Source organism: Melitaea cinxia, chromosome 20 (genome assembly GCF_905220565.1).
Source record: "Melitaea cinxia chromosome 20, ilMelCinx1.1, whole genome shotgun sequence".
NCBI lineage: Eukaryota > Metazoa > Arthropoda > Insecta > Lepidoptera > Nymphalidae > Melitaea > Melitaea cinxia.
Window position 1 is genome coordinate 2,345,887 of NC_059413.1, and position 14,800 is coordinate 2,360,686.

General features: G+C 35.9%; 1 protein-coding gene across 1 annotated transcript; it reads right to left on the reverse strand.

Moving 5' to 3' along the window:
• Window positions 1-1,426: 1,426 nt before the first annotated feature.
• LOC123663493 (CDP-diacylglycerol--inositol 3-phosphatidyltransferase) lies at window positions 1,427-14,553 on the reverse strand. The gene is made up of 4 exons (XM_045598167.1): window positions 14,304-14,553; window positions 14,083-14,217; window positions 2,563-2,880; window positions 1,427-1,758 (listed from the first exon to the last, which is right to left on the reverse strand). The coding sequence occupies exons 1-4, from the start codon at window positions 14,350-14,352 to the stop codon at window positions 1,598-1,600; spliced, it is 663 nt and encodes a 220-aa protein (XP_045454123.1). The 5' UTR covers window positions 14,353-14,553; the 3' UTR covers window positions 1,427-1,597.
• Window positions 14,554-14,800: the final 247 nt, after the last annotated feature.

Sequence of the window (14,800 nt, forward strand, 5' to 3'; positions counted from 1 at the left end):
ATGAGAGAGGGGGCCGCCGACGAGGCCTCCCTCCGCAGGCGACGAATGGGGGTGCGTAGGAGGCGCTACTTAATGCGCCTCCAGTAACGCCCCTGTGCGACACTGGCACTGGCTGGCACTGACCGGGGCCGGGATGGGAGCCCGGTCCTGCTAGAGACGGCGTCGTCGGGATTGTTAGATTATAGAAGGGCGGAGTAGTCGAGGGGCCCGAGAAGGGCGGAGTTACTTGTTTGGGGTTAGAAGGCTCCGACGCGGACATGCGGTCCAGATCGTCCCACGATTCGGACTCGCTTCGAAGTGTGACGTAGAAGCAGACGTCGATGCGTCGGACGTTGACAGTTACGACGTTCCCGGAAAAATTCATATAGCGCGCAGGGGTCGTGGCCGACCGTCCCCGACCGGCAAGTACGTCGGCCTCGCCAAGGCAAAAGCCGAGTACTTGAAGCAATGTGAGTGGGAGCTCGAGCTTGAGGCCGAAAGCGAAGCGATTAAAATCACGCGACAAGTGAGGGCGTCACGTGCCTGGAAACCAGGATGGGACGATTGCATCGGAGGAGTGCTCGACACTAGACCTCCACAAGAAGGCTCAGGAATACGTCGAGGCCATTCTACAGGTGACAAAGATATTTAAAAACCTAAAAGGGACTATAAGAAGGCGCTAAACGAGTCCGCCGAGGGTATAGGGGAGGTGCTAGGGGCCCTATACCAGCGAACCGCCAACGACGAAATAAGAACCCTTCGGGAGGCAAACGAACGGCTAAAGGCCCAAAACGCCCAGCTCCGCTCGGAGGTCTACAAGCTGCGGCAGAACGTGGCGGAAATTAGGCAGGGGCTGGGCTCGACTTCCGCTCCGCCCGCCCCCCCCCCCAGCTTGTTTGCGAGAGGCCGATGACGCACTAATCGACAGAATCATGGCCGGGGTGGTCACTATGCTCGACTCCCGCTTTGAGAAGCTTGACGCGTCTGGCAGACTCCTGCCTGAAGCGCGAGATAAACCAGCTGCAGCCGCAGAGAAGGCCAAGACGTCGCCGGCGCAGCACCGTGTTACAACGCTGACTCCGCCAGCGAATCCAGCCCCAAAGAAAGGAAAAACTAAACAGGAAAGGAAGCGAATCGTCGCCTTCCTCCTTAAACGCCAGGCAGAGGGCGGTCGACTGTAACGCATTTCCATACGTTAAAAAAAAGATAAAACAGCCCCTAATAGACTGAACCAACTTATTTGTTTCAGAACGTGAATAATTAATTTGTATTACAATAAGAAGATAATATGAATTTTAAGTTATCACATCTATAGATTGACAACAATATAATACTTATATACCAAATGTTAGAAATTCTTTGTTTTTCTAGAAATTTAAGCGTAAATTAACTAAAGTGGAGATTTAAGCATCTTTGCAATTATTTAACTTATTATTTACTAACATACGTATTAATTGTGTAATTTATTAAACATTTATCATAACATATATAAATAATAAATTCTGTTTTCTTTTCTTTTGGCATATTAACAAAGAAGACATTCAAAGCCAAATTGACTCATATCAAATATTATGCATACTAGGTAAACAAAGGAGTCTAATAAGCTACAAGTTTCAAATTAATTATTCTGTTTCTGAGCGATGGCCGCTCGTTCATTGACATCGATGATGGATAAATTCATTGATGCGACGATTCCGTGTAAAACCGATATAGCCGCTTTTATAACAGCTATAGGCATGGACAACAGCGCTATCAGTTTGAACAAACCCATTCCCAGCACTGAAAATCAAAATAAGAAATATTATATATTATATAGCTTAATTGGCTAGAGCCAGCGGTCAGTCGGAGATGCAGGTTCGATCCCCGGAACGGTCGATTTTTGATATGATATTAAAAAATGTTTAGAATTTCCTAATCTGTGGGTAACACAAAAATAAAAATCATACAAATTAAGAAATATTACCTTGAACTGTTTCGTATAGAGTTGATGCCAACTTAAATTCATATACATAAATTTTCATACAAGACAACAACTAATGCAAATTTTAGATTAAGGCCTGTTTCATTATTAATCTAGCTGACGTATGACGGTATCCGACAGATAAGTTTATCATCCATTTTCCTTTTTTCCTTGCAATCGTGAATTTGTTTATTAATTGAAGTGAAACAGAAAAAATTACGAACTTTGTTAAAGCCTATTTGTAATTTATGCAGCATTAATTTTATTAACCACAGCTGCTACAGGCCCTAAGGACTCATCACCATTACTTTTACTCGACACTGGGGTACTAGAGCGTTCACAGTGCCCGTGGGCGTTCTATAGATGAAAGCGGCCTGTACATGGCAGGCCGAGCGACGAGACGTCACGGTAGCATGCGAAAGCGATCCCGTGGCGTCCCGCTATGACATGAGGGCACCGCTGGGTTTTAGTGGGTATTCTGGGTTGTTTATCGGGCCAGGAGCCCCACAGTTTCGTCGGCCTCGTCGGCGGGGTGTGTAAAAGCATTTCCCAACAAAAAAAATGGTCCCTAAAGTACTATAAACAAAAACAAATATTAATAACAGTTAAATACAATTACTAACCTGTCGGGCCCGTGTAAAAGTACATTACATACAGTGCCGCATAGAAGGCCTCATTACCCGCACACATAAAGAACAAAACATTCTTGTTCGTATAATACAAATGCATTACAGGATTCTCTGACATGTCAATGAACTTGTGAGAGGTCTTCCCTTGCAATGTGGATGTGTGCAAGAATAACCAGTGACAAGTTATATCGATAGCCATCGAGATTTGGAACCAGAAGGTGTATTTCGGATAAAAAGTAGCCAAAGTCATCATCAGGCCCGCAGTCCCAGCACGGTCTGTTAGCTGGTCCAACATAGCACCAAATTTAGTGCCTGGAACAATGCAACATTTATTATTTAACGATTTTTCATTGATTCAAATTTTTCTTTGATTTTATAAAGCTTGTATTGCCTTAAAGAATGTCTTTTTTCAACGTAAAAACGTGGTTTACATCAACATTGTACTGCTAAAATTTTATTGTTACAAGATCTATTGTAATGTAAGTATGTGTAATGTTAACTGTGTAATTACGTTGTAATATCTTATACTATTAAACGAGCAATTCTTGTATATATATAATCTGAATCTCGGAAACGGCTCGGCTCAGAAGCGGAACGGCAACGATTTTCATAAAATAGTATAAAGGTGGTTTCGGAGGAGATAAATCCATCTAGCTAGGATTCATTTTTAGAAAATGTCGTTTTATCCCTGTTTTTTTAGGGAGTGAAAAAATATCGTTAGAACACGAAAATTTCGCAACTGTTAATAAAGTTGTAATAGCTCGGTGGAAAATCGGCCGGACGAAATCAACTGAGAACATCAGGATTCAAATCCCCATGTCCCTGATCAAGTATTTTTCAGTTTTTTTTTTCCAATTGCACTCGTTATTTTTTATTTAAATAGGCAGTTCTTATTTTTTATTATTATGTCGGTAAAATAGAAAAATATTATTCATATTTTATCATTATTATTTTTAATTTTTGATTTTCTATATTTATTTATATTTTTATGATTGTCGTAAAAAAAAATATTCATATTTTATAAATATGTAATTCGTATTTAAATATAATTTATAAAACATGATTTGTTGGAGCGCCTATCAGTTTTTGAGAAGCAATTACTCTCAATCTTGTAATTGTCTAATTTGTATCAATTTTTAATTTATCGTCATTTTTTATTTTTATTTTATACATTGCCTTTGTTACATTTCGTGAGTTAATTCAGTATTAATAATTGTGTTTGCGGGCAAACGAAAAAAAACCGACTTCAATTATATCGACAAGTAATACAACGTAGGTATACGAAAAAATAGTCAAGTAAATACGCATTATCAAAGATTACTCCAAAAGTTGTAATCAGATCACGATGAAATGTGACCACATAATAAACATCGGCTTTCGATTATGTTAAAAATCATCAAAATCGCTACACCCAGTAAAAAGTTATGCGGATTTTCGAGAGTTTCCCTCGATTTCTCTGGGATCCCATCATCAGGTCCTGGTTTCCTTATCACGGTACCAAACTAGGAATATCCCCTTTCCAACAAAAAAAGAATTATCAAAATCGGTATATCCAGTAGAAAGTTATGCGGTATAATACAACGTAGGTCGACGAAAAAAGGGTCAAGTAAAAACACATTATTAGATATAGCTCGAAAAGTAGTTGTTAGATCTCAAATAAATTTAAATGGGACCAATCGGCACACACCACCTTTCGATTAAAACAAAATTTGTCGAAATCGGTCCACACGGGCAAAAGTTCTGATGTAACATACATAAAAAAAAAAAAAAATAATAATAATACAGTCGAATTGAGAACCTCCTCCTTTTTTGGAAGTCGGTTAAAAAAACCGACTTCAATTACATCGACGAGTAATGCAACGTAGATCGACGAAAAAATAGTCAAGTAACTCTCGTCGAATCGTTTTAACTCTCTTTTCTACTAATCCTTCACGATTTACTAAAACAACGACCAAACGTCACCAAAGTACTTACTCATTCTGTTAGACCTTCTGGAAGAATGGCCTGTTCATCTATAATCAATAATCATCATATCAAAAATTTCGCTCTAGCGGGTACATCGTTCCATAGCTTAATTGGCTAGAGCGCCGACACGGTCAGTCGGAGACGCGGGTTCGAATCCCGCTGGAGTGGTCAATTTTTGATATGATATTCAAAAATGTTTAGAATTCCTAATGTGTGGGTACACAAAAATAAAATCGTACATATATCAGTCAGTTTATTGTCACTGTAGTTCTCATTAGACTAATTACAACTGACATGTCGTAAATTATGCAGAAAATAAAAATAATATCTTAACCACATGTTTCTAGTTAACTATCCCGTTGGCGCAGTTTGTAGTGGCCCTGCTATCTACTCCAGGGGTAGGACTGTTGGTATTATAATTTGTATATAATTATGTGTGTATTATTTCTATGTATATTTATATAACAAAAAAATATTTAGCTATATCAGTTGGCTACAACACAAGCATTAAGTAGCTAACCTTAGTAACAGAGGACTGTGTATTTTATGATATTTATTTATTTAGGAGTCACTTTCTACTTATGTTGGCAAATGGCGGAAGTATTAGCTTATAGCATTGTAACTCATTTTCTTACGGTATTGTATTTTTTTGTACGGTAATATTAGTTAAACTAAAAACCGTAGTATATTTTGTATACAACAATTTTGTATACAAGCTCCTACAACTTTGTATACAAGCTAACAATTTTGTATACAAGCTCCTCGCACAATTCCCCACAACCACTCAGATGGGTCTCACTTATTGCCGCAATGTCCTTGAAATCTTATCCTGAAACCTTGTATCTTGCCAATTCCTTTGCGATGATGGCAGTCTTTCTTTCTGGACAGACTACTATCTAACCTACGTCCAGTCCACTGCACCGTCTGTGTCGATACTGGTGGGAGTAGCCCACTATATCGAGACGGTGAACCGCAACATGATGAAGCCCCAGTTCGACGAGGCGCAACTGCAGATCTACACCCTTATGCACCGCGACTCCTACCCGCGCTTCGTCAACTCGCCGCTCTACAAGACGCTGGCGCGCATGTCGGCCGGCTCGCCCGCCCCCGCGCCCGCGCAGCCCGCTAACAAGTGACGCCGGCGCCGCGCCCTTGTACATAGCAACGTATAATTTATTAAACGGGTACTAATTTTGTATATCGCTAGGTTAAGTGTAAGAGAAGGTGAGGCGCACGCGGCCGCCGCCGAGGCAACTTCGTTGGTCCACCGCCGACTGTGTCCCGGCCCGCCCCTCCCCTACCCCCGCCGCCTGCACGTCTCCGTCCTCGCTCACCCCTCACTCCGTCTCCCGAGTCCGGTACCGCACGGCGCCGACGAGCGTCCTTAGTTAGAAGCAATAAAGGTGGACCAATTAAGTTTGCCAGAGAGTCAACGAATAAATCTGTTCATGTAAATTGTGTTTTATTTGTTAACAATAAAATTAATAATTTTAAATATTTAATGCCACGAAAATAAAATAAGAATTGTAAATAGACATATCTTTGTATTTTTTACTATATAAATCATCTGAATTGTTCAGCACTTGTGTTTTCATCGACTAGGTAAAGTTCATTTTTTCTGAGAGTGTGTCATTTTTCTGGAGTTTAATTTTTAACCCTAAAGCTTCCATTTGTTGTAAGTTCCTCACCCCCGCGCCGACAGGGCGCAATACACTACAGTTAACGTTTTGTTTTATTATAAAACACAACAGAGTAAAGAGCAAACCGAATATTGTACATTTTCCATTTAAGGCAAATAATTAAAGTGGCTGCCAGTTTTAAAGAAGTCTTACTTCAAAAACTTTAACCTGTTATATACCGTTATCTGTCAAATAGTGTTAACTGCAACCAGGGAAAACTCCCTTCGTAGGTATTGTTCGTTTCTACAGTCTTGAAGATTGCCGTTCAAACGAGTTGTATTAGTATTGTAGAGGTATCAGAATTATTGTTTGTGCTACAAACACTTCGAAAATATGTTATAAAACAATACAAAAAAAAAATCGTAAAAAAATCGTAAAAAATCGTATCGTCGTAACAAATCTAAAGCTTCAGATTTCCGTTCCAGCGCCATCGAAAAAAACGTTGCCGTTTCATCCGTAAAAAATTTACCCTCATTCGCCCTCAAGTTTCACTTTAAAAGAAAATTAGTAATGAACACGAAAACTATGCCACTCTCATGAAATTGTTGATGAACAAGTGATCTACAACTGTGATACGATACAAAAGTAAAACATCTGAACACCGCACCCGTCGGCGCGGCGTCGACGAGAATCCCGCGTACAGTCATAGTTATTATATTGTGATGAAATTAAACACCTTTTCTGACTGACTGATTTTTTTAATACAATTGATTGGATATACAGTATATGAATAAGTAATTAAATTGATTGGATATACAATATATGATTAAGTAACCAATGACAGAACTAGTGCTCGCTTCAAATCCAGCAACCAGAATGAATCCTCCGTTCCTTAGCTTTCCTCTAGCTTTCCAACAAATTATCCCCACTTAACATACCCCCACTGTAATCGATTCCCATTGGTTTAAATGACATTTAATTTAGTTGCCAGATTCTTACAATATTTAAGAGCCATTTCACAAAAATCGGTAACAATCCGCGAAATTGTAATATTTTGACGTCGTTAATCTCAGTGTTGGATGCAATAATGTAATTTATATTCTTGAAATATAATAGAGCAACCTTTGTTGTAGTCGATAGTCAGATCAGAATTTTGATTTATATTATGTGTATAAAATTATTAACCTTTTCATCAGCTTCCTCCCTGGGTAAACGGTTGCAATGTATACTTTGAAGTCCTACTTTTCAATAACCTCTACGTTGAAACCATTTTAACAAAATATCGTAATATGTGGAATATACTTTTGTTGAGGACTATCACATATTTTTTTCCATTTGTATCTCTATTAATCGATAAAAAATAATTGTGTTTGCTCACAAACGAAAAATAATTGTGTTTGCTCGCAAACGAAAAAAAAACCGACTTCAATTACATCGACAAGTAATACAACGTAGATAGACGAAAAAATAGTCAAGCAACTACGCGTTATTAAAGATTAGTCAAAAAGTAGTTATCAGATCTCGATAAAATTTATATGTGACCACATGATAAACATCAGCTTTCGATTAAATTAAAAATTATCAAAATCGGTACACCCAGTAAAAAGTTATTACGGATTTTCGAGAGTTTCCCTCGATTCCTCTGGGATCCCATCATCAGATCCTAGTTTCCTTATCACGGTACCAAACTAGGAATATCCCCTTTCCAACAAAAAAAGAATTATCAAAATCGGTATATCCAGTAGAAAGTTATGCGGTATAATACAACGTAGGTCGACGAAAAAAGGGTCAAGTAAAAACACATTATTAGATATAGCTCGAAAAGTAGTTGTTAGATCTCAAATAAATTTAAATGGGACCAATCGGCACACACCACCTTTCGATTAAAACAAAATTTGTCGAAATCGGTCCACACGGGCAAAAGTTCTGATGTAACATACATAAAAAAAAAAAAAAAAAAAAAAAAAAAATACAGTCGAATTGAGAACCTCCTCCTTTTTTGGAAGTCGGTTAAAAAAACCGACTTCAATTACATCGACGAGTAATGCAACGTAGATCGACGAAAAAATAGTCAAGTAACTACGCGTTATCAAAGATTACTCAAAAAGTAGTTATCAGATCTCAATAAAATTTATATGTGACCACATGACAAACATCAGCTTTCGATTAAATTAAAAATTATTAAAATCGGTACACCCAGTAAAAAGTTATTGCGGATTTTCAAGAGTTTCCCTAGATTTCTCTGGGATCCTATCATCAGATCCTGGTTTCCTTATCATGGTCCCAAACTAGGGATATCCCATTTCTAACAAAAAAAGAATTATCCAAATCGGTATATCCAATAGAAAGTTATGCGCTATAATACAATGTAGGTCGACGAAAAAATAGTCAAGTAAAAACGCATTATTAGATATAACTCGAAAAGTAGTTGTTAGATCTCAAATAAATTCAAGTGGGACCAAATGACACACACCACCTTTTGATTAATTTTTTTTTTGTCGAAATCGGTCCACCCAGTCAAAAGTTCTGAAGTAACATACATAAATAAAATAAAAAATAAAACTAAATGAAATATCCTTAAAGGTTCCACTAAGTTTTTATTTTACGATAAAATAACCAAAATTAATTTACACATAGAAAAAAATAAATCGTAAAGAATAAATGTAAAATATAAATTGTTGACGTCTATCAAAAAATATTTTTATAAAAATATAAGAACAAAATGAGGTTTGATATTATCCTAATATAAAATGTTCATAAATTTGTGGCGCACAAGCATATTACTCAACAATTAGGTAGTATGTAACAATTAATTCATTAAAAGCTGAATGTTCATTTCTTTTCACATATTTAACGAAGAAGGAAGCAACTTGTGTATTCAACCGTAGATTAAATTAATAAAAATCACAACATTCGGCCATCCGAATATCCTCCTGGTGCACATAAAAATCACAACATTCGAATCATTATATTATATTTATTATTCGTAGATTATCAGACCTGGATTTTGGGAGTTTTAAACAATATAGGATGCCATTTTTTTTTCATACGGCGTACGGCCTGCCTGATGTCAAACAGTTTTCGAAACCAATAACATCATGAAGTACATAGCTATCAACAACTACAGCTGTCAACACAGCACATTCTCAGGAACTCTGACTGTCTTATGGGACTTACATATATTGATCTTCCATGAGGTTGAGACACTTCGCCAGTTGGGTTTCTTTACATTTTTAGCAACATATTTCATGCTCTGTCCTTTTTTTTACGTGGGGAAAATCCATCATGGAAGCTTCTTTTTCTCTTAATTTTAGAATCACCTTGTTGTAAACTACCCAAGTTTTGTTCTTGCTCCGTTCTATCGGATACACTACTCAGGTTAAGACCTGGATTGGTTATTTTATCTTCTTCGCTAATATTCTGCTCATTTAAGAAAGCAGAAGGAGCTTTTTTAACTTTTTCTACTCTTTTATATAGTGTATCAAGTATCATATTCAGTGAGTTATTTTTGATAAGATTATTTAAATAATCCGTTTTGCTTCCTTCTTTATCAAAACAAAAGCCATGCAATTTCTCAAAGGCAGAACAAATACTAAGTCCTACTCTATGTAACACCCTAGATAAATTTTTTGGTGTAAAAAGTTTTTTCTCAGCTAAGAAGTGATTTAAATAATTCCTTTCATTAAAACATGATTTGTGGAATTTTTTTAAGATAGAAGCTGAATTATTTCCTGCCATGCCTAATATTGTGGATAAGTGACTTGCCGTAAACCCTACCCTATAGAAATCATTCAAAAGTTGCGTATTGTTCCCTTGCTCATCAAAACAAACATTGTGAAAATCCTTCAGAGCAGAACAAACGCTAGCCCTTGCTCCATGCAGTATACTAGATAATTTTTTAATAGTAAAACCTGCCCGTGAGAAATGGATTAAATACGTTTTTGCTTTTTCTGTGGAACAAAAATCATGAAACTGACCTAAACTACTTACTGATGCGCTTAATATACTGCACAGACTCTGAGGATTAAAACCTATCTTACGGAAATCACTGAAAAGTTCTGTGTCCTTTCCTTTATCGTCAAAAAGAGTATTATGAAATTTTTTTAATCTATGAGAAGCATGAGATCCTGATCCACATAACATAGTGGATAAGTTACTTGGCTTAAAGCCTACATCATAGAAATTATTTAAAAGTTCTGTCTCTTCTCCATTGTCGTTAAAACAAACGTTATGTAATTCTTTAAAAGCATTGCTAGCTTTAGCTCCTGCCCCACTAAAAATACCACACAAGTTACTTATAGTAAAATTCTTTTCATTATTCCTTTTTTCAGTAAAATGTTTTAATAACTGTTTTTTATTTCCTTGCACATCAAACCAAAGATCATATAAGTCTTTAAAAGCTTTTGTAGTATTCGCTCCTGCTCCACTTAAAATACTGGACATATTAGGTAAACTTATTCCTTCTTTTTTTAGAGTTTTTAAATATTGTGTTTTATTTCCTTCTTCATCAAAGCAAAAATCGTATAAGTCTTTAAAAGCTTTTGCAGCACTAGCTCCTGTTCCATGTAAGATACTGGACATGCTAGCAAAACTTGCTCCTTCTTTTTCTATAGTTCTCAAATATTGAGTTTTATTTCCTTCTTCATCAAACCAAAGATCATATGAGTCTTTAAAAGCTTTTGCACCATTGGCTCCTGCTCCATTCAAAATACTAGATATGCTAGATAGATCTATTCCTTCCTTTTCTAGAATTTTTAAATATTGTGTTTTATTTCCTTTTTCATCAAACCACAGATCGTATAAGTCTTTAAAAGCTTTTGTAGCGTTAACTCCTGCTCCAGCTAAAACACTAGACATATTAATAAGATTTACTCCTCTTTCTTCTAGAGTTTTTAAATATTGTGTTTTATTTCCTTGTTTATTAAACCACAGGTCATACAAGTCTTTAAAAGCCTTTGCACTATTAGCTCCTACTCCGTGCAAAATACTGGACATATTAGTTAGATTTATTTTTTCTTTTTTTAAGGTTTTTAAGTATTGTGTTTCATTTCCTTGCTTATCAAACCATAGATCAAATAAGTCTTTAAATGCTTTGGGAGCTTTAGCTCCTGCTTTACTTAAAATACCGGGCACATCAGCTAGATTTACTTTTTCTTTTTTTAGAGTTTTTAAATATTGTGTTTTATTTCCTTGCTCATCAAACCACAGATCATATAAGTCTTTAAAAGCCTTTGCACCATTAGCTCCTGCTCCATTCAGAATACTGGATACATTAGTAAGATTTATTCTTTCTTTTTCTAGAGTTTTTAAATATCGTGTTTTATTTCCTTCTGCATCAAACCACAGGTCATACAAGTCTTTAAAAACCTTTGCAGCATTAGCTCCTGCACCATGCAAGATACTGGATAAACTAGCAAGACTTATACCTTCTTCTTCTAGAGTTCTCAAATATTGTGTTTTATTTCCTTGCTCATCAAGAAAAGTATTATATAGCTCTTTAAAAGCTTTTGCACCATTAGCTCCTACTCTATGCAAAATACTGGATACATTAGTAAGACCCATTCTGTTTTCTTCTAGAGTTTTTAAATATTGTGTTTTATTTCCTTTTTCATCAAACCACAGATCATATAAGTCTTTAAAAGCCTTTGCACCATTAGCTCCTGCTCCACCTAAAATACTAGACACATTAGTAAGATTTATTTCTTCTTTTTCCAGGGTTTTTAAATATTGTGTTTTATTTCCTTCTTCATCAAACCACAGATTATATAAGTCTTTAAACGCTTTGGGAGCTTTAGCTCCTGCTTTACTTAAAATACCGGATACATTAGTAAGATTTATTTCTTCTTTTCCCAGGGTTTTTAAATATTGTGTTTTATTTCCTTGCTCATCAAACCACAGATCATGTAAGCCTTTAAAAGTCTTTGCAGCATTAGCTCTTGCTCCATGCAAAATATTGGATACACTAGCTAGACCTATTCCTTCTTTTTCTAGAGTATTTAAATATCGTGTTTTATTTTCTTGCTCATCAAACCATAGGTCATATAAGTCTTTAAAAGCTTTTGCAGCACTAGCTCCTGTTCCGCCTAAGATACTAGAAACACTAGCTAGATTTATTCTTTCTTTTTCAAGAGTTTTTAAATATCGTGTTTTATTTCCTTGCTCATCAAACCACAGATCATATAAGCCTTTATAAGTCTTTGCAGCATTAGCTCTTGCTTTACTTAAAATACTAGAAACACTAGCTAAATTTATTCTTTCTTTTTCTAGAGTTTTTAAATATCGTGTTTTATTTCCTTGCTTATCAAACCACAGATCATATAAGCCTTTAAAAGCTTTTGTAGCATCAGCTCCTGATCCACTTAAAATGCTGGACATACTGGATAAGTTTATTCCTTTTTCTTTCAGAACTTCTAGACATTCTTTTCCTTCCCCTTCAATTAAAAAATCTAAGAACTGATTAAATCTAGGTGTACCTTCTTTACCGGCAACACTTTTAGCAAATCTAATTTCTTCATTAATATTGTGTACATCCACACGCGACCTCTTCAATACTATATCATCTTTGTCTGTAACAGAATGTCTTCGTTTTCTACTTGTTTTATGATTTTCCTTACCTGTACTCCTTGAATGATCGCTTTGCTCGTGTGAGGAATTTTCAATATCTTGTAATGGTGTAGAAATGTAAGATTGAGAAATATTGTTTGAATTTGAACCTACCACATTACCGTAAGCTTCCTCTCTAGAAACTTTTATGCTTCTCTTTATATCTTTTTCAATATTACTAAGAAGTGGTACAAAATGTTTCCTGTAATTCACTAGGTAAATAATATTATTACCTGTACCTACCTTACCTTTAGTAACATATAATCCATCTATCTCTTTATCTCTCAATTCTATAGTCCTAACTTTCACGCCATACTTTTCGCATATCATTTTTCCTTCAACTTCAGGTCTTCCCCATATAGCGTTTTCCAACTTTAGATTTTTTATTTCTGAATCAGAGCTTGTATTTTCAATGTCGTCTGCAGTAAATTCAATACGCCGAATATATTCACAAAGTTTTTTACCTTCTCCTTTTAAAGCACTACCCAACCATGAACTTTTTTTTGATTGATTAACCTGTTGTGCATATTGCTTACAATTTTCCCGCAAAGACTTTACACTAAATCCTTTACTACCTGCAATCAGACCTTTATCTTTTAGCTCGTTCAATCCTTGAGCTATGGAATCAAAGAAACAATCCCCTTCACCTATAGCAGCTCCTATCTTAAAGCCCTCAGGCAATTTCTCCCTTAGTGTCTCTAAAAGTTGTTTAAGCTTCTTTTTTTCCTCTTCATTCTTTGCATTTTTTATCACACTGAAAATGGAAATAGGTTCTCTGGTAACAAAATCCGACTTTTCTAGAGTGCTCTTACTAGTAGGTGGTTTACCGTCCTCCATGAGTTTCCAGCACAGGTTTTGCATCATTAGCAAATGTGTTTTTCACATTCAGAATAACTTGTCCCAATTTATTCGTATTGCTACTAATTAATTTTTCTGCCACTCCTTCCTGCAAAATACGACTACCTGCTAAGATCTCTCTATTATCATTATCCTTCACAACCGCTTTCCCTATTTCATCTACCTTGGTATTCAAAAGGTACTGAGTTACGTTATTGACTAACGTCTTCGACTCATCTATATTATCGCCTAAGCCACTTCCATTAAACAAATACTCAGCTAATTTTTCAGGGCTGCCTTCCCTTCAGTAATTCTTTTTGCTTCACCTTTCTCTATACTGCCAGCATATTTCAAACAGTGATAAAATCAAAAAGCTATATACTAATATGGCAATTATTTAATGAATAGGTAATCCATTTAATCATATAATAAAATTCGGTTATGTGACATTAAACTATAATTGGATAAGATGATACCATACAACACTTACTTTGATTGAAATACCTCGCGGCATGCCCGTCGAATGCGTCCAGGAGAGCCGATGTAATATAACATGTACATGCCAACACACAGTGGGTCGGCATGAAATAGAAAGATACAATAGCAAGAATTACTCTCCCGAAACCTAAAAAAAATTAACAATGACGTTACAAGAAAATATAAATTTATTTAACATGTTATATATATTTAATAGCTATATAAACAACTGACCAATTATGTTAGGTACAAATAAAAAGATGTTTTCTTTAGCTTCAGTCATATCTAACACGAAATGGCTTACAATCAATACCAAATCAATATACTCTTAAATCACAATTTAAATTATACAATAAATCGTAAACACTAACACAAAGTCACTGACCGTCAACTATAAGCAAGTTATTTTACTCTTTGCCGTCAACGTTAGTAATGCTCCATGGTTAGCAGTAGTCTTGGGTAGCACATGTACGATGTACTAAAAGGTTACGTTACTTAGGAAGGTACGAAATGTAATAGTACCAAACGTCAATCGCTATTCAGACCATGGAGCATATTCGGACCTAATCGCACTAATCGTAAACTGTAGGTAATAGTACTATCAACTGTAACCTACCCCACCCCAGCCTGCAAAATAATGATATTTGTAATAAAAAAAATACTAATTGATAGATTTTGAATTGCTCAATTCAACTACGTTGTCCTTTTAAATTGCTCACCTCAAATTATAT